The 18,021-nt window shown below is 37.4% G+C and overlaps 8 protein-coding genes across 8 annotated transcripts; 4 read left to right on the forward strand and 4 right to left on the reverse strand. All coding sequences in view use genetic code 12, as the record gives it.

The window, feature by feature from the left end:
• Window positions 1-191: 191 nt before the first annotated feature.
• On the reverse strand, window positions 192-2,552 carry APC2 (anaphase promoting complex subunit 2; the record flags this gene model as incomplete). Its single annotated transcript, XM_064994026.1, has 1 exon — window positions 192-2,552. The coding sequence occupies one exon, from the start codon at window positions 2,550-2,552 to the stop codon at window positions 192-194; it is 2,361 nt and encodes a 786-aa protein (XP_064850098.1).
• Window positions 2,553-2,770: 218 nt separating this feature from the next.
• CFT2 (cleavage polyadenylation factor subunit CFT2) lies at window positions 2,771-5,452 on the forward strand (the record flags this gene model as incomplete). The annotated part of the gene is made up of 1 exon (XM_064994027.1): window positions 2,771-5,452. One exon carries the CDS (start codon window positions 2,771-2,773, stop codon window positions 5,450-5,452), a length of 2,682 nt encoding a protein of 893 aa, XP_064850099.1.
• A 358-nt stretch (window positions 5,453-5,810) lies between these two features.
• RUB1 (NEDD8 family protein RUB1) lies at window positions 5,811-6,197 on the reverse strand (the record flags this gene model as incomplete). Its single annotated transcript, XM_064994028.1, has 2 exons — window positions 5,811-6,029; window positions 6,180-6,197. 2 exons carry the CDS (start codon window positions 6,195-6,197, stop codon window positions 5,811-5,813), a joined length of 237 nt encoding a protein of 78 aa, XP_064850100.1.
• A 233-nt stretch (window positions 6,198-6,430) lies between these two features.
• On the forward strand, window positions 6,431-7,180 carry MTQ2 (S-adenosylmethionine-dependent methyltransferase; the record flags this gene model as incomplete). The annotated part of the gene is made up of 1 exon (XM_064994029.1): window positions 6,431-7,180. One exon carries the CDS (start codon window positions 6,431-6,433, stop codon window positions 7,178-7,180), a length of 750 nt encoding a protein of 249 aa, XP_064850101.1.
• A 401-nt stretch (window positions 7,181-7,581) lies between these two features.
• On the forward strand, window positions 7,582-8,421 carry DASC09_004270 (uncharacterized protein; the record flags this gene model as incomplete). The annotated part of the gene is made up of 1 exon (XM_064994030.1): window positions 7,582-8,421. The coding sequence occupies one exon, from the start codon at window positions 7,582-7,584 to the stop codon at window positions 8,419-8,421; it is 840 nt and encodes a 279-aa protein (XP_064850102.1).
• A 1,327-nt stretch (window positions 8,422-9,748) lies between these two features.
• On the reverse strand, window positions 9,749-12,049 carry DASC09_004280 (uncharacterized protein; the record flags this gene model as incomplete). The annotated part of the gene is made up of 1 exon (XM_064994031.1): window positions 9,749-12,049. The coding sequence occupies one exon, from the start codon at window positions 12,047-12,049 to the stop codon at window positions 9,749-9,751; it is 2,301 nt and encodes a 766-aa protein (XP_064850103.1).
• Window positions 12,050-14,215: 2,166 nt separating this feature from the next.
• DASC09_004290 (uncharacterized protein) lies at window positions 14,216-15,649 on the forward strand (the record flags this gene model as incomplete). The annotated part of the gene is made up of 1 exon (XM_064994032.1): window positions 14,216-15,649. The coding sequence occupies one exon, from the start codon at window positions 14,216-14,218 to the stop codon at window positions 15,647-15,649; it is 1,434 nt and encodes a 477-aa protein (XP_064850104.1).
• Window positions 15,650-16,445: 796 nt separating this feature from the next.
• DUS1 (tRNA dihydrouridine synthase) lies at window positions 16,446-17,990 on the reverse strand (the record flags this gene model as incomplete). The annotated part of the gene is made up of 1 exon (XM_064994033.1): window positions 16,446-17,990. The coding sequence occupies one exon, from the start codon at window positions 17,988-17,990 to the stop codon at window positions 16,446-16,448; it is 1,545 nt and encodes a 514-aa protein (XP_064850105.1).
• Window positions 17,991-18,021: the final 31 nt, after the last annotated feature.

Consider the following 18,021-nt stretch of genomic DNA (forward strand, 5'->3'; position numbering starts at 1 on the left):
ATCATCAGTGGTGTTTGGTGATCCAAAATTTTGGGGGTTTTTTTTTTTGAATGAATGAGGGGGGATTTTACTCAATGCACGCAGATTATATCGAGCATAAACGTCAAATTTACATCGAAAATTATATCAATATATCGTAGATTATATTAATATTATACTGTAGATTATTATTAGCATTAGCATTATAAATTTCAATTAGCAGGCCGCAATTTATACATCTTATTGCCCACCATCTCCAATTTATCCTCATCCACCAAGAAATTCAAATACTCTTCCAATTGAGCCTCATTGAACGATACATTCAATTCTGCAGGGAAAGCCATACTTAAAAAGCTCTTGATCTTAGCGACTTCCATTGATCCAAGATTCGTCAACATACCATTGATGAACGGGAAAAGTACCTCCATTTCTTTGAATTTGTTATCCAGGTCTTTTTCGTCTGATTCAACCATTGGTTTGGCCATGATCAGCCTATCATCGAGAATTTGTCCTGACTTCTTTTCAGTTTCCAATACTCGATACTCGTCATCATCAACTTCTTCCAAAATCCCTTCTTTGACCCAATAACTACAAGCTTTTCTTGCCATAAAACTATCCATTTGTAATTTTTCAGTGATTTGATCAAGATCTAATGTCTGAACATCATCATTGAATTGATAAATTACCATGGCAACATCAGGGGTCACCTGGAAGCTTTTCACCCTATCTTTTAATTCAAGCTCAACCGTTACTTTCCCAAGATTGTGTACCGGTTTCAACTGTCTTCCCAATTTTATTTCCGAATATTTCTCAGAGTAATCATCATACAATTTCTGAATTTCGGTCGGAAGAATGAACGATGTCAGCCTTCCTGAACCGACTGATTCCCCTTGATTAACTTTAACTAAATCATTAGGCCAGAACAAATAAGATAACACGGTAGAATGGAAATTTGCACCACGGAAAGCTTGCGCCAGCGCCTGCTTTTGAATGAACGAGTCAATATTTTTAGATTCAATAATATCGCGTACCATAACATCTAAGCTATCAAATTCATTGCTATTCCCAAACTTTGCCTTGAGTAAGTTCAATTTCGATAAGATAATGTCAATATCATAATCAATGTTGATCAATTGTCGAGAGAAATGTTTGATGAATTCATTGATAAAGAAATTCTTTGAGTCAAATAATGAAGTGACCGCTTCAATAATGTCCCCGACTTTGTTTCGCTTGAAATCAGGCAAAGCATCAATGGGGTCAGGGGCCCAATCAAGGCTTTCTTCCGTGTACAATTCTTGGCCATTCATTTCATCCACCACAATACTGGTGGTCTTTATTTTCTGTTCTGCTGCTTTCTTCAATTCTTCTGATAATTGTGTGAGTTTATGATTATGATCTTCAGTATCAAGTAATCCACTCACAATAAACTTGATAGTATCGTGCCTTTCCTTGAGATATCGTCTAATTGGACGACAGACCCTATCTAATAAAACTCCCTTTGGATCAACAATCAACAAACTTTTGATCATTGAAATATAAAACGATATGATCGAAATTGTTGTAGCTCCAGGATGTAGTAGGTTCTTTTTCACAGCATCGCCAAAAGTGCTAACAAGATACGATCTTTGTGCCGGGGTCTTGATAAAATCATTGATTTCCTCCAAAGCCGGTGATGATCTAGGAAAATCACCGACAATTTCGTATAATTCGTCGATTCGTAGTTTTAGCAACTCATCGCCAATAATGGAATCCAATTCCTCAGCCACGTTCTCGTTAGTGATATCATCTCCGCAGAAGATATAACAATCTAATAGTCTCTTCATTTTTCCCTTTTTTATGTCCTTGGATATTACGGTAAATATTTTTTCATCCCATTTTCCAACATCGAACCATTGGATCTTCTGTTTGACCATTTGTTTGGTGACGATGGCCACGATATATTTGACGGCATTGGCCATGTTAGCCGACACCAAAATCTCTACTAAGCTCATAATGTTACTAAACATGGTTTCATCATTATGATAGAAATAGTTCCCGAATAAATGTTTCAAATTCTCTACAAATATCATTGCATTGTAATTCTTGGGATCTTCGTTGGTGATCGTCAGGGTTTCATCTAACAACACTGTAGCAAACAATCCGTTTAATACCTGATCTACCGTTACCAATTTAGATTCTCGTAATTTTATAAATTGAAGAGGGAAGAAGTACTTTTTCTTGAGGTCTCTCATCTTATGGATAATCTGTACCGTTTGATTCTCGTCGATTGTCACCTGGGAATTTGAATACTTCAAACTCTCCACCTCATGCTGAAAAAAATGCCGTCTCATCAGGGTCAAATATACTTCAAGCACCTCCGACTCATATTCCAGCAAATTCTTTAAACTTATTTGCACCTCATCGCTCGGAATTTCATGGAAATTGAAGTTGTTCAACCATTCCACTGCATTGTTCCAACTAATTTCTTGACTAGGGGTTTGTGGTTGGACCAGGACAGCCGGGAATATTTGGGCTTTAAAGACAGCCACTGAACAACGTAATGGGGCCCTACCGGGTCTTTGAGGGAAGAACATTGATAACGAACAATAATAATACCATCAATAAGAGATAATTTGAGTCTGTGTTTACTTTTGTTTATGTTCCAATGGCCCGTGGTGCTGGAGTGTCACCCGGCAAGAAAAAACAACGATAGAAATCTCAGAAGAAGAAGAAGAAGAATTTAGTGATTATCAGAAGCCGAAAAGGTATTGTCAGATAACAAAACCCTGTCAATATTATATATATCCCGGGAATGTTTGAATTCACATCTTTGGTGCCGCCTGAGCAGCTAGACAACGCACGAATCCGGGCGTCGTTGTTCAATTTCCAAAACGACATAAGGGTGCTCGCCGACCCTGGATGGGATACTGTCTCAGACCTCACCCATATTGAGTCTGTTCTTAACTCTATTGATCTTATTCTCCTCTCTCATGCCTCCATGCCTTTCATTGGGGCATTTGCCTACTTATACAAAAAAAATCCTGGAGCTATGAGGAGTATTCCGGTATACACCACCGCTCCAGTGGCCAATCTTGGGAAAATTGAAACCATGGAAAGTTATCGAGTCCTGGGTCTTGTGGGGCCAGTAGTAGATTACCAACTTGAAATGGCAGATATTGAAGAGGCGTTTGATTCGGTGACGTTGATCAAACATAACCAATCGACAATATTTAAAGGAAAGCAAGATAGCATAACGATAACCGCGATCAATGCTGGACACAGTCTTGGGGGTATCATTTGGTTATTCAATAAAAGCAGTGAAAAAATCATTTATGCTCCAGCTTGGAACCATTCTAAGGACTCGTACCTTGAAGGTGCGAAAATCTTGCAAGAAAATGGTAACCCGGTGCCATTATTGTCAAGACCATCGGTGATGATCACTTCGGCAATGATTGGATCGTCATTATCTTACAACAAAAGAGTGGAAAAGTTTTTAAATATGGTAGATGCCACATTACAGAATTCTGGTACAGTGTTGCTTCCGATTTCTTTGGGATCTCGATTACTCGAGCTTGTCCATTTGATTGATGATCATCTTCGATTCATGCCGTATCAAGTGTATTTGCTTGCCCGCACAGGAACGAAATCCTTGACTCAGGCAGGTTCAATGTTAGAATGGATGTCCCCAACAGTGACTAAAGAATGGCATACTCGTGGTAAGTCACCGTACGCCGCGTCCACGGTTACTATTATTGATCATCATGAATTGGAAAAGCTTCAAGGTTCCAAAGTGGTGTTTTGTTGTGGTGAGGGTTTGGAAAGTGGGTCTCCAGCATTTGAATCATTCACTAGATTATGTAATGATCCTACCACTACAGTGTTATTGACTGAGCGAGCAGAAAAGGGCACATTAGCACATGAGTTGTATCAATACTGGGAAGCCGCGGCGGCAGAACGAAATAATGGCAAAATAGAAGACGGTATAGCGGTTCCTTACCAAAGTACGTTGCATTTAGAGAGAATCGAGGAAGAATATTTGGTAGGGGCCCAATTAGAACAATATATGGAAGCCGTAAAAGCCAGACGGCAACAAGATAAAGAAAACAAAGTAAAATTGGAAAAACAGCAGAAAAAAGAAGCAGCCGCGGAAACTGGGACCAATAATGAGAATTTACTTAAAATCGATGGCAAGAAGATCTTGGCAGAAGATGACGATGATGAAGATGAAGATGATGAAGATGAAGCAAATGGAGATGATGAATCCCAGAAGCGGGCAAAACGGGCAAGAAAACAAACTAAAGAAAAAGAAGAAAATTTAAAAGAAAATTTACCATTAGATATCGATGTTCGGAACTCCAAAGGGAAAAATCGGATGTTCCCATACATTCCAAAAAAGCTCAAGTATGATGATTATGGAGAAGTGATTAATCCTGCGGACTTTGCCAAAAAAGATTCAAAATATGATTTCCGTCACGGGAAAGGATTGGACAATAAAATTGGAGAAAAACGGAAGTTTGGTCAGGATTCGTTGTCTTCGAAGAAAAATGCTCTCAAACAAAAGAAAGACAAAACCAACAAGACTGATGAATTGATTGCCTTGGATGCTTTAAGAGAGCCTCGTCGTCAAGTTTCCAAGAATTTATCGATCTACACCAAATGTGGGCTTGTATTTGTTGATTTGGCAGGACTTGTGGATTTACGTTCATTGTCGCTCATTATTCCTTCACTTAAGCCACGGAAGTTGTTGCTACTTAGTGATATGACCAGTGATGTCAATACCGCCAATGTTTTTAAACAACTCACGAGTATTAGTCGTCGTCGTCGTCCAAACGGTTATGAATCGTCAAAATCGAATAATTTGCAGAAATTATTTGACGTGGTGGAGGTGAAAAACAATCAAGAAGTGGAGATTGATGACTCTGTAGCCGCACTTGAAATCTTATTGGATGATTCGATCATGGAGCATTTGAAATGGCAAAAGATTAGTGGTGGGTTTAGTATTGCTCAGGTTATTGGGACCGTGGTTAATGTCGAGGAGATTGAGGAAAACGATGCCAAAGCATCTGTAGTTGATACTGCGACCAGTGATAAGGAAGGGGATGTCAAAATGATAAAAGAGGGAGAGGAGAATGAGGAGGAGAAGGATGTTACTTCTGATAATAAAGAAGCAGAATCAAAAACCAAAGATTTGGTTATCAACAATGGAATGGGTCTTAAAGCGATTTCTGAAGCGTCATCACAGCTTATGAATATTCGTCATACCCCGCTTGCCATTGGGGATATTCGACTCAAGGAACTTAAAGATTTTTATTCCACCTTTAATGAAGTTGGGGTGAACCATACTGCAGAATTCAAGGGAGAAGGTACCTTGGTCATTGATAATAAGATATGTATTCGGAAAATCAGTGAGGGTGATTTTGTTGTGGAAGGAAGTGCGTGTACTTTATTCTACGAAGTTAGAGAGAAAGTCAGAAACATGTTGGCGTATGTGTGAATTAACGGTTAAACGGACTAACTCATTGGGTTCCATGAAAAATCAATTCAATGAAAATATTGTATTATGTGTATGAAAAATGATGATTCAGTAAAGAACCTTACAAATTGTATATTATTGATCTAATATTATATTATAAATTTGAACCTTATCATCTATGTAGGATATTTCTCATGCCAAAAAAAAAAAAAAAAATGACATGAGGAACAATTTGGATTTATCATGGTTACTCTACCATATATTCAATCACCGTATATAGATAATAATCCTAAGAGTGCTTTATAGCTAAATAGATAAATGATCCACACACATCCACTTCTTCGTCTGTCAAATAGCCAAACCCCATCTAATACAAAAATTACATACAACCCCCTCTCAAGGTCAAAACCAAATGCAAAATAGACCCTTCAGAAATCCCGGCGTCATCCATGGTTTGGGCATCATTCAATTGTTTACCATCAAAGACTAACCGTTGTTGCAATGGAGGAATCCCTTCTTTTTCCTCCATGATTTCCTTGACACTTTCCACAGTGTCTTGAGGCTTGATTTCAAGGGTGACTTCCTTGCCAGTAAGGGTCTGAATAGATGGTGGTTAGTATATTTAATGGGATATATTAAATGAAATCATTATAGCGTTATTGTCAATTGTTATTTTAAATCCAATTTTTCCCAATCAAAAAGAAAAAATAACAAACGAAAAAAATGAAAAATAAATATTGAAACTCACCTTAACAACGATCTGCATATTATTTATTTTATCAACAATTGGTGCCAACGATATCCAAAGAATTGTTTGATGATTTGATGATAATTGCAATAATCTAACTGTTTTGCCATCGTCCGTTCAATAAGATGGCCGGGTGATTATTTCCTGCTCAGGGTTCCGTTCCCATGGATCCATCAAAGAAAAAAAAAATTGAACGATTTCACTTCATTCATATATTAGCCTTCTTTGATTCTCCGTTTGGCTTTGTGAATATGTTTGCTACTCCTCTATATGATGCCGATTTTGAAAAGCTTTACGAACCTTCAGAAGACACTTATGTGGTGTTAGACACCCTAGAAGAAATTAGACAAGATCTCGTTAATTGGTATTTTCCTGTCAATACTCGATCGACGACACATTCTCCTAATAAGGTCCCAATTTGTGTGGAAATAGGTACAGGAACTGGGATCATCACCACTTTCATCCAAAAAAACATCCTAGGGCCAGACCGGGCCATTTATTTGACTACTGATGTTAATGATTACGCCTGTGCTACCTCGATAAAAACCAACGGTCTCAATAAGAAAAAACCAACGGACTTTGGGATGCTTGATACAATTAAATGTGACTTGGTGGGGCCTTTGGCTAGAAAATGTGTTGATTTGTTGGTGTTCAACCCCCCGTACGTCCCCAGTGAAGAAGTCCCGGATATTGTTAAATTGACTCAAGATAAGAAAGATGATGATGATAAAATCAATGATTTATTGGTGGATCTTGCACTTTGTGGAGGTGCTGATGGGATGGAGACTACTTGGAGGTTGTTGGATAATCTTGATTCGATCCTATCAGATACTGGGATGGCATTAATTTTATTCTGTGCGAGAAATAAGCCAGAACAGGTGGTGGAGCAATTTAAACAGAAAATGAGGCTAAAAGGAGTAGAGTGGAAGGTGGAAAGAGTGTTCATAAGAAAGGCAGGATGGGAGGAGTTGACTGTGTGGAAGTTTGTTAAAGACTGGTGATATTTTGCCTACATTAATATATTGTTTGAGATTATACCGTATTGTGATCCTTGCATAACCATGCACACTCACGTGACCATCCCTTTTTCCTAAATCGGAAATTACAAGGGGTGTGTCACCCTGAAGGCGTCGTGGCGCTGCAAAGAAATAAAAAAGAAAAAAAATCTTTCGAAACTTTTCTTCTTATTCATATTTATATTGATATTTCCCTTTGCAATTCGTTATTTTTTTTTTTCACCAGACCCATTTCTGTTCAATACATTCGTTTGGCTTCCATACCGTACTCATCCAATTTGGTTAAAGTGTCCACTTTGTCCACTTTTTCGATTTTATAATTCGTCAATTTTTTTTTCAATTCCTGCCAAGTGTCTGATCCCCCTTCTTGATCCAACAATAATAATATGATCCTTTCAAAGATATCCTCTCTATTCTCCATCTTATTTGTCTTCTTGCTACTCATCAACACCTCCAAGGCAGATGTGTCGATTTCAACACCTGCAAGCAGCAAGACCTTCACTGTTTCAGGATCCACTGTCAGTGTCGACATCACTTGGATCGACGATGGTACCTCTCCCTCAGTATCCGATGTCGTAAGCTACACCTTTGTCCTTTGTACCGGCCCAAGTAGTGAAATTACTGCTGTTCAAACCATTGCCGAGAGTCAGACCATCACCAGTAACTCTTATACTGCCCTGATTCCTGCCAGTGCAGGGGCCGATGGGGTTTACTACATCCAAATATACGCCGTATATTCTAATGGGCACACCATCCATTACACCAGAAGATTCACTCTCTCAGGAATGACCGGGACTACTGAACCTTCCGGTGCAATCACTGATAGTGTTCCTTCTGCCCAAGCCGATATCACCACCTCCACCTCCACCGCAGTCACCGCCACCATGGATGTCAGTGCCTCGTTCAGTGTTATCTACACTTTACAAACTGGGATCTACAGATTTGCCCCAATGCAAATGCAGCCTGGTTCCACCGTCACTGCCTCCACCTGGTCTCGTAAATTCCCTACTAGTGCCGTTACTTATTATACCTCTCCTCTGTCGGCAGCATATCAGGAAAGTACTCTTACCCCAGGCTGGTCGTATACCAAGGTCTCTATTATCAACCACGCCAGTGCTTTGGGTAGTGCTACTGGAGGTTATGCAGCATCAAAGAAAGTGAAAACTCCTTATATCAGTGCAACAGCTACCACTTCAAAGCAAAAGAGATTCTTGGATCTTGATTAGTTGGGATTCTATTTATTTTGTTCTTTTTATTATTAGAATGTGTTCATTCAAACTGCATGTGGTATGAAAAGAAATGGGTAGTTTTTCTATCTATCACCACAAACCATCATAATTGTTTCTTTCATCACACTATGTGACATTGTCTTTCCATTGGGTCGTTTACTATTGTTATGAAAAATTTCGTTGAAAAAGGGTTGAAAAGAACAAATGGTTTTCAATTTGCCTTAAGGCATGCAAGAAATTTCTTGCAATTACATTTGTCTGGCCAAATGTTACTTATATTTTTGATTGCAAAATTGAAATATTAATGCCTAAGTACATACCCACTCGTATCATTCTCAACTTGATAGCTCCGTTTTTTTTTCTCTCCCAAAATTTCATTTGCTGCTTCTTAAATATTGGTTACCGTTTATAAAATGTTCACTGTCGCATTCCAAATTTTTTTCTGATTTTTTTTTTTTTTTCATTTGATTTATTTATTTATTTATGTATATTATGTTTAAGTTTTTATTCTTTTATTTTTTTTTCATTTTTTTTTTCAACCGTGGTATTATTATATTACTAACTGAACCAGTTTCCAAAATGACCGTAAAAAAGGAAAAGCGACCCCTATGGCAGACGATAAAAAGAAAAACAAAGTAGATATATATACAGTATTTAGAGGACATGCAACATAATAAATTTTATGCTATATTTCTAAAGAGTAAAGGCGGTTTACAATACTATAAAAAAATGCAATCCAACCTGAGCAATAGGTATTCCATAGCAGATGATTATCCAGGTGATTAAAATAAAACAAATTCCGATATCCTCAATGAATTCGCGCTTATGCTTTATTGGGCCATATTTTGGAGAACTTTTTCAGACAAACATCCTTTCAGCTATTGAAATTCTACCCGTTAACTCCTTGATCCACAATGTTCTGGTTTTTTTTTTTGTTTTTTTTTTTCACAAAACAATACCAACACTATTTCAGTTTTCCGAATGCTCTAATCAAGATTATCAATGTGTTTTCAATGACTTTCAGTTCTCCAAACATCTCAAATTCGATTAAAATTATATATGGTAGGTTAATTATCAATAATGGATTTCCTAATACTATAGTATAGAATTATCGTTGATAAAATGTGACAGTCGTATAACAAATGCGATACTCAGACTTCACATGCAGCGAGGCATATCAGGACAAAAGATGATTATGCTTAGGGTGGAGGCCCCTCGTCCACTATATATTCCAAAAGGGCTTCTGTCCTAAAATAAATAGCAAGATATAGACAGTAGAGTCATTCCATTCTTAGTTGTAAGCCACTGTAAATCCCCACATATTCTAAATCATATACATCGCTTTATCTAAACTGTCCATAATAATAATCAACCACTTAACCACTGCCTCAAACTCCTGGTTCATCAACGCCTCGGTCAACCCTGGCAATACCACAGGATCATTATGATTTAATGGGCCGGTCACCAAGTACTTGAACTGATCTGTGGTGTGAAGGTCCTTGTAAATTGTTGCTAACACTGGATCGTCCACTAAAAATTGTTGATCAAATTTCTTCAACCGTGAATTATGGATCTTGATCTTGAACAATAATGACAATTTTTTGTAAAACTTGAACCATGGATAATCATCGGTGATCTGCTCTTGTAGATTTTCAAGCACCATATCGGCATCGCGGCTGAAAGTTTGGAATTCAAATATTGCCTCTCCTGCAAGCCTCAATAATTCGCCAAAAGTCGAATAATAAGCATTTGGTAAGTTGTACCAATGATTTGAGTACAACTTTTTTGAGCCGCATAATTTTTCATCAATTTCTCTATCTTTCCAAGATTGTAAAATCGGGTGGAATTCTTTCATTAACTTTCTGAAATTCTTTCTCATGTTGGTTCCTAATCCTTCAAATTTAAATCCCATGATATCTCTCTCATCAATATTCAATATTAGCAATCCCAAAAATTTGCTCATTAACCCGTACTGCTCAAAATTAGCATTAAGATGATTGTCAAAGACTAGATCATCATTCACATTACCTATACCAAACCCCAAATTGACACTCGGTATCCCTAAAAGGTTTTGGAATATCGAGCAATCCAGGTCATCTTTAATCGGAGAGATTTCTTCAAGGTCCCAATGATCCCAAAGTGACGCAGTATTATTGTATGAAATTTGCTGGGCGGCATGACTGGTCATAGAATTCAATAACCAATTAGATTCCACCGAAAAATCAGGACCTTTAATATTCTCCAAGTTCAAATAGCTAACCACTTGGCTCTGAATCTCTTTGGCATGGCGTTTTGCGAATTCCTTCGAGCCAACGGTGGGGTGGATGGTATTATCATCAGCATCATCCCAAAATACCATATTGATATCCCTTAATGGTTTCCAACCAATTTTCAATAATTTGGAGAACTTCTGGGTGATTTCTAGAAGTATGCCGATGGAAGATGCTGAGGAGTCGGTGATTGAGTGCATTTTCGTCCCCACGTAAATTTTTTCATCATTGTATATTCCCGGAATTTTGAGAATCACATTTTTTAGCTTAGTATTGGTAGAGCTCTTGATACTTATCAAGTTCATTTGGAAAGGCGAGACACCGCTGGAGTAATCGAAATGGTCCAATTCACCAGTTGACCAACCTAGTTGATGTTGACCATTGACATTTTGTAAAATCTTTTCAACATCATAAGCACTAATAGTAATGGAAGGGATCACATAAACCCGAGAATCGAAGCTTGTAGTAGAAGATGAACTTGCAAAGTCATCAGGAAATAATCCTAACTCATTATTAGGATTAGTTATGATGTCTTTTTCAGTTTTTGTTGAATCATTGTACAATACCGCTCCGATTGCCCCTGCTCTGCCGGCATTTGCTAGTTTGATATCATCAGGAATTTCCCCGCTTCTCATCACCACAACTAATCCTGATAGTTTTATTCCTGCATCATTCATATTTTTAAAGTCTTTAAAAGTGCCATAATTCGCAAAGGCAAACTTTCCCGTAATGTATTGTTTTTCTGAATCAGGCACATGGAGCGTTACTTCCTCCGGTAGCCGTGATGCCTTGTATAATGATTCTCCCTCATCATCGATTAACTCCACCTCAGTTATAATTGGATAATCCAACCTCACGCTGTAGCGATCCACTAATATTTGATGTCGACTATAACCTGCCTTTACCAATTCCTCCATCACGAACTCCACCATTTCTCCGTTCTGATTCCCATTGATTCCCGCGAGCTTCCTCGACATTTCTTTACGTAGGTGAGAGTCTTCTTGGGTGAAAGAGTTCAAATAAATTCGTTTCAAATCGGATTTCACAATCTTGTCAAAGTGTATCCGTTTTAAGTCTCTAGATAACGAAGTTCTGGGAAGAAATGTCAAGTTGAATGCCAAGCAAAACAAAATCGCAATAATACTGTATCCCACGAGCTTTCGTAGCACTATATCATGATTGATCTTTCCCTCCTGGGTTATTATCTGCTCGCCATCATCATCATCATCATCATTAGTGCTGGGTTCATTGTCTATTATTGTGTCATGGCTTGAAGATTGTCTGGTCACCAATAATGGGGAGCGCTCATCAACAGATTGCTCTTCCTGCCTAAGGCGATCCAATGAGCTCAGCATTGTTGGAAGATTTTGTATGGTATATGGTAGTAAATTATAATTAAAAACAAAATGACAAATAGATATAAATAAGAGGAATAATCATTAAATAATGAAGAAATGTTAAAAGAGAGAGTTTCTAGCCGCTTTGACCGGGTTTTTCTTCTTTTGTCACGTGTGAGGCATCAGAAGTGTCAAAATATTCATTTATCGGATACTAATAATGAATAGGTAATATCCTCTCACACGATATGGCAAATGATTTCTTTCTGTTTCATAAAGTTTTTGTAGGACTCATTTTAGTCATTGTGTTTTAGAAGGATCGATATTCTAGATGAATCACTTCCAACCATTAACGCATACTTTGGGGGGCCTTTTATAATGACCCAATAGTTTCTCAGCAAATCACACTTACAAACATTAAAAAAGGTTTAGTCATCAAAGATTTTAGAGCTCTTTATTTCTGCCAGGTCCCTGTCTGCGAGTATGAAGCTTCATAGTTTCTCTTGATGCTCACATAAAGGACAAATAGGGCTACCCAGTATAGTTTTCAATAGGCGATTACCCTGCTAAAGGTGACCAACCAGTGGAATTTTCCATTTCTATTGGCTTTTCCGTCGAAGAAAATATATCAAATGACGGAAAATATGAACCATGATTTTTTTAATATTATTTACGAGATAAGTGAGTATATTATTGGTCTGGCCCGTTGTGTGTCACAGTATGGCTCTTAAAGAATCAGAAGAATCCCTCATGGCTTGATTAAGGTCGGAGTTCGTTATTGTAAGAACGATTATTAACCAAAAGTAATAGCATGCATATTAATATAAAGATGATAAATAAAACGAGAACATGATACAAGTTAATGAGCAGAAGTAAATTTGGATTTGGATTTTTCACTTGTGTTATAGAATATTAATGTATATAATTTTCCTTTAAGGTGCTTGAAAAACGCCCGGAATCTAGGCGGTAAGACCAATATTTTGCGTCGCCAACCGTATGAAACAGAAATTAATTGAACTTTCATTAATTTCTGATTCAATAATAACCATTTATTAGTCTGGATCAACGGGAATAAATGCAATGAGAACATATTAAATATACTTTAAAACAACCATGAAAGATAAATAATAATATCATTTGCTAAATCAAAGACGTCCGATAATGAAAAGCCCATTTTATTGGGTGCTTTTATTATTTCACTTCTCCCTAAAGTCGTTCTCATATATCAAATCGAAAGTGAATATGAATCAGCAAAGAAGAAACTCTTGTATGATTTTTATTCCAGGACCAGAAAGAGCGCCAGTACTCTCTAGGGGAGAAAACCTATCTTCATTGCGCAGTATTAGATTACCATTTAATATTGAAATGCCATAGGCTTCCTCAATTTTTTCAGTCTCCCCCAGTAGACTATTATCAATTATAAAATTAGGTGGTGTTGTTTGGTTTTCATTTTGTGAGCCTTGAATTGCTAAGTTTATCCAAACTTACTGGACGATAGATCTCAGAGCATTGGAGTTCATTAATCACTTTTACACTTACTTTTTTTTTCATATTCTTGGATCTTGTGGAAATTGGTTGTAATCCCTCATCCTGATCTAGTGGAAGGCTGCTTTTGTGTCACTCACACATCTGCATGAAATGTTGCTGCGCAACTCCAACATGCATAAGCATCAGATATGCTCATCTACAAGATGTCCGAATCACGGACCTCCGTAACCACTGAATAAAATCATGTAAAAAAATATAATGGTTTGATATATTTCATCAAATTCAGTTTCTCATTGAGCTTATTGACATGGTCAGTCCTTTCTCAACGAAAAATATTGCTTTCATTCATACCATGAGCCGCTTTTACAACAGAAGTGTAGTAATTTCTCTATAGATATTTGAATAAAATAAAGCCGCGTTTAATTATTTATAAACTAAGAGTATAATTGCTCTTTTGCTCTCAAAACACTGTGATTTAGCAGAAAGTAACTTTGCTAAATTGCTCTCAAAGCATTTTAGATCTTTGAGCAAAAAATAAATCTCAGATGGGTGTTCCAGACAATATATAAGGAAGGCAGTTTTTCCCAAATTCATAACTTTTTAAAGATATCTTTTCTTCTTCCATTACCTTTGAGTCTATTGGTATTCATCTTAAAGCAAGCCTACCCTACTTCTGATAATATGTTTGACTCCAATATGTTCAGTTCTTCAGAAGCAGATTTATCGTTTGATGAGATTTTCGAAAGGGAAATCAATTTTTTGGAGATGCAAAACAGTTTTCAAGAAAATGTTGTTTTATTTGCAAACTCATTCTCTAAATCTACTCCAAATGACTCTTCAATTACTCCTCCTCTGTCTATGGAGCTGAAAGATGATCAACAAAACACAAGTTCGGGAGATGAATCCTTTCTTGAGCTTTTCGGGATCTCAGATCAAACTGAGAGTATTGACCCTCAATACTCATCTAATGATGAGATGTCTTCATCTTTTGAAATCTCAACCCCAAAAGACTTATTCATGGATTATGGTCTTGTGTTTCCTCAGTTACCAAACAACTTTGAAGATGCTTCATCTTTGAATGTCGCCTCTGCTGAGTCAGAGGAAAACAATAATTTATCCGTGGATGTCGTTAAAACACATAGGACTGACTACTCGGCACCTACACAAGTAGAAATTCAACGTCGTCCATGCTCGGCACCAAAGTACGCTAAATCTACCAAAAGTAGTTCAAGGGATCGTCGCGGTGGTTCTGAAAAGCAATTGGGTGCAGTTCGTGCTGTGGTCGGTGATCAAGAGAATACCATTGTCAATATTGCCAGGGCATACCATCAACAACACCCTATTCCAGGTATTGTTCCCGGATCATCCAAGAGCATCGAGCTATATTCTAAATCTAACCCAAAAAAGTTCAGAGATGTCTGTTTAGGAAGCTTCCCATCTCATTTACTTGAAAGCTTCTTCTGTGATTACGATTTTCTTTATCAGGAGAGTCAATACGGTATTAGACCTGAAGATTACTACGGCATGATAGTTGCTCTTGAGTTCTCATTGAAATGCAAAAAGTTATTTTCAAACTTAGGCTACACTGAAACCATTGGAATCGGTGGGAAAACCATTTCTGAAGAGAGAAACACGTTCTTTGCTAAACATAGGTACTTCAAAGGTACCAGAAAGTGTGGTGAGCTCTATGTCTACGACAACACTTCTAGAGAAAAACTTTCTGATATCCTTGGATTATGCCAAACGGTGGTGGCATCCATTGAATTGATCGTTGAAGAGATCGCCAACAGGTTGGACATTTTGATCAATGGTGATAGAGTTTCCAGAGCCATTACCCAATTAATTCACCTTGGCGGTGGAAAGCCAACAAAGGAAACTTGGAACAAAAGACCAATAGAAGTTCAAAAGAGACTTTATGCTGTGGTGAAAAGGGCATTGTGGGATACTTTTGAATTCAGGGGCAAAGTGGTAGAGCTTTTCGTTAAAAGGGTTGCTTACACTGTTGCCCAAAACAACTTCAAAAGATTGAATAAGAATAGAGGAGCAAGGAAAGATGCTCTCAATATAAATTATAGAAAAAATCTTATGAAGGGAAAAGTCTCCAAAAGCTCAGTGGGTTTAGTTTTTTAATCTTGTGTTGTTGTATTTCATTTCACTTAGCTGTGCATATTTTTTCTCTTTTTTTTTTTTTTCTTTCATTTTCATTTCATTTAATTGGCATATGTTTTTTATTCTTTTTTTCGGTTGATTCAAGCCTTTTATTTCTTATTTGTTTTATTTATGATTTGATGATCCATATTATTTATTATTATTTGCCTTATAGATTTGATATAAGCTGATAAAGTATAAACTCATAATTGTAAATTTCTTCACAGCGAATTATGCTCTAGATGAAAAGATAGCTCCAGTGAAGAGTTGAAAAAAACAAAATCAAGACTTTTTGAAATTAGTGCTAAATATTTGATACATAATTAGTCAATAATTTGTGAGCTGAAGGGTTCTTTGTTAAACTCGTTACTGTGTGGTACCTTTGCAATGTTCAATCATTTGTCTAAAGGATCCCTTTCTTAAGATTATGTTGTTGTTTTTTTGTTTTTTTACTGAAGCAATCAGCGTGATATGAGGTATTTAGGTTTAGATTCAATTGGAATAACGACTCTGGGATAAAAAAAAAACCCATCAATACATGTATGGAAATCCTGATTGTGATTTTGTTAAACAGTATAGGGGCAGAGAGAGAAGAAAAAACGGAAAGCGAGTACAATTCAATTGGGGTCTCATAATTATAGGACAACCTGACAAATAATATTCAGTGTTTAAATTTCTAATATACAAAACAATATTTGGTTCTATAACCATTATATAAGGAAAAAAAATATGCAAGTGACAAAACAGAAGGGGTAAATCAATCGAACAAAAATATACCTCAAGCAGTGGTCTTGGTCGTTTGTTGTTTTTTACAATCTTTGGATCCTTCCTCGTTACCTTCCCCGTCTTCCTGCTTTCTCTTTAACCCGTTTTCCAAATTAGTTAACTTTTTCTCCTTGATATCCTCAACCACCAACTTACCATCAACTTTTCTAAAATAAGGTTGACATCTCCAATATGGAATAGTTTTGTAACTACCACCCCACCATTCCTTTGGTCCAATGATGATCTTATCTTTATCCTGGATTTCTGGATCCTCAAATATTTTGGACACAGTTTCCTCCACTACCCTTACAATCGCCTCCCAATCTTCCAAAGGTCCTTTGACGGATGTTGTGGCAATCTTCTGACGAATATCTTTATGAACATCAACAAATGGTCTCAAAAGTTTGAAAAAATGCGCCTTGATTGCGTGCTTGGATGCCACAGATTCCGGTTGCACAGACTTGATGATTTCTAAATATTCACGAGCAATCTTATCTACTCTTGGAAATTGCCTTTCCTTGATTTCTTCTTCACTGGTGCCCTCAGGGAATACGTTCAGGAAAATTCCTGGATTATACAAGTTAGCCTCAGCACTCATTACTCCCTGGCATCCAATATAGTCCAAGGAACGCTGGATATCTTCTGGGTATAAAATATTGCCGTTGCTAAAAAAAATCAACTTCTTGTCAATATCCTCGAATTCTTTAGATAGCTCTTCATACAAATACTTCAAAATGTTCCAATTTGCAACCCCAGTCATTTGACCTTTCATGTCTCTGGTTCTTCCATGGACCGTTAAAATTTGCGCCCCGGCTTTGAGTACCATTCTCGCATATTGTAAAGTTTTCTCCTTGTCAAAATCTTCATCATTTGCTCCGTTTGCCACTTTTTGTCCTGGCCCAGTACTGGCATTTTTAGAGTTGCTTGGATAGACTCTTATTTTGGCGGTAACCGGCACTTTCAAGTTCTCATGAAGGGTACCAATTAATTTCGGAATAAGTTCCCACTCGTCCATAAGATAAGCACCATACTTCCCCTTTCTGGCAATCCCTTGAGGGCACCCCAAGTTCAAATCCACCGCATCACAATGATCTTCCACGTGCTTTGCAGCTTCAAGTAAATATTCTGGATCATTTGCACAAAATTGCACCACCAATGGACGATCAAGCTTTGCATCACCGTCAAACGAACAAAAATTGTCTAGACGATACTTCTTATCTTGGGCAAAAAGTCTAGCATGAAGCATCGGAGTGTAGCACAAAGTGGCCCCATACTTTCTACTCAATATTCTCCAAGCCAACTCACTTTGATCTACCATTGGAGCCACAATCTTAGTTGGTCTTTTCATAAGCTCATAAAGCTCGGCGCCATTTGGCTTTTTGGAAGCTTCAGCGACGGCAGGGGATCCAGCAGTTGGGGTTTTTAAATTTGTCATCTTAGCAAACGTACTCAAGACGTTCTGTAATGGCTTTTTTGAGGAAAACAGCTTGACAGGGTTGAATTTGGCTCTGGTGGATGAATCTGGAAAGATAAAACCAAAAAAAATTGTTGAAGTCATCGCAGTTCTGAGCGATTACGTAATGCTCGTT

The sequence above is a fragment of the Saccharomycopsis crataegensis genome (genome assembly GCF_037102585.1).
Source record: "Saccharomycopsis crataegensis DNA, jcf7180000000072, whole genome shotgun sequence".
Classification (NCBI taxonomy): domain Eukaryota; kingdom Fungi; phylum Ascomycota; class Saccharomycetes; order Ascoideales; family Saccharomycopsidaceae; genus Saccharomycopsis; species Saccharomycopsis crataegensis.